Source organism: Merops nubicus, unplaced genomic scaffold (genome assembly GCF_000691845.1).
Source record: "Merops nubicus isolate BGI_N331 unplaced genomic scaffold, ASM69184v1 scaffold44341, whole genome shotgun sequence".
Taxonomy (NCBI): Eukaryota; Metazoa; Chordata; class Aves; order Coraciiformes; family Meropidae; genus Merops; species Merops nubicus.
Genome location: NW_008589797.1, coordinates 1,565 through 2,280, shown reverse-complemented (window position 1 = coordinate 2,280; position 716 = coordinate 1,565). Strand labels below are relative to the sequence as shown.

Below are 716 nucleotides of genomic sequence, written 5' to 3'. Positions count from 1 at the left end.
GTCCACTGAAGAGCTCGTCCTCCCCCCGTTGGTGGTGGCAGAGGAGCTTTGCTGCAGGGATTCAGGCACCTTAAGAGGTTTTTGGGGCAACCTCAGGGCTTTTCTAGCTGCCCCTCGCCTTCCTGAGGCCACCTCAGCGTGAGGTGCTGCCGTTCTGGCTCCTGGGGCGTTTTGGGGCAAAACAGCCGCGTTTTGGGCCGCGGCGTCGTTACCCGGGGTGGGTATTTAACCCTCCCCTCGCTCCCACCCTCAGCTCATCCTCTTCGGGCTCAGCAACCAGATGGTGGTGACCTTCAAGGAGGAGAACACCGTGGCCTTCAAGCACCTCTTCCTGAAGGACTACGTGGACGGCGCCGACGACTCCTACGCCGTCTACACGCAGCGAGACCTCTACGACCGCGTCTTCTACGCCCTGGAGAAGGTGGGACCCGGGGGAGGGAGGCCCGTCGGGGCCGTGGAGGTGGCTGAGGGGCCACGTCTGAGGGCTTCTCCTTCTCCTAGTACTTGGCCATCCCCAACGAGACGGTGGGGAGCTACGCCTACGTGCGGGGGGAGGCCGGGGGCCTCACGCTCTGCCAGCGCTACTACCGCAAAGGGCGCATCGACCCCGCCAACGACACCTTCAGCATCGACCCCAGGGTGGTCACCGGTGGGTCTGGGGGTGACGTTCCTCCTGCCACGGCCGCCTCTGGGCCCTGGGGTGGTGTTTGGCCCTT

At 64.9% G+C, this 716-nt stretch overlaps 1 protein-coding gene across 1 annotated transcript in view; it reads left to right on the top strand.

Moving 5' to 3' along the window:
• Window positions 1-253: 253 nt before the first annotated feature.
• The window catches only part of LOC103781964 (mucolipin-1-like), a gene marked incomplete at both ends in the record, with an annotated part of 2,010 nt that continues 1,547 nt past the window's right edge, over window positions 254-716 (top strand). Inside the window, 2 exons of the mRNA XM_008949692.1 lie at window positions 254-421; window positions 502-649. Coding sequence (XP_008947940.1) covers window positions 254-421; window positions 502-649 — 316 coding nt within the window. The remainder of the gene's footprint in view (window positions 422-501; window positions 650-716) is intronic.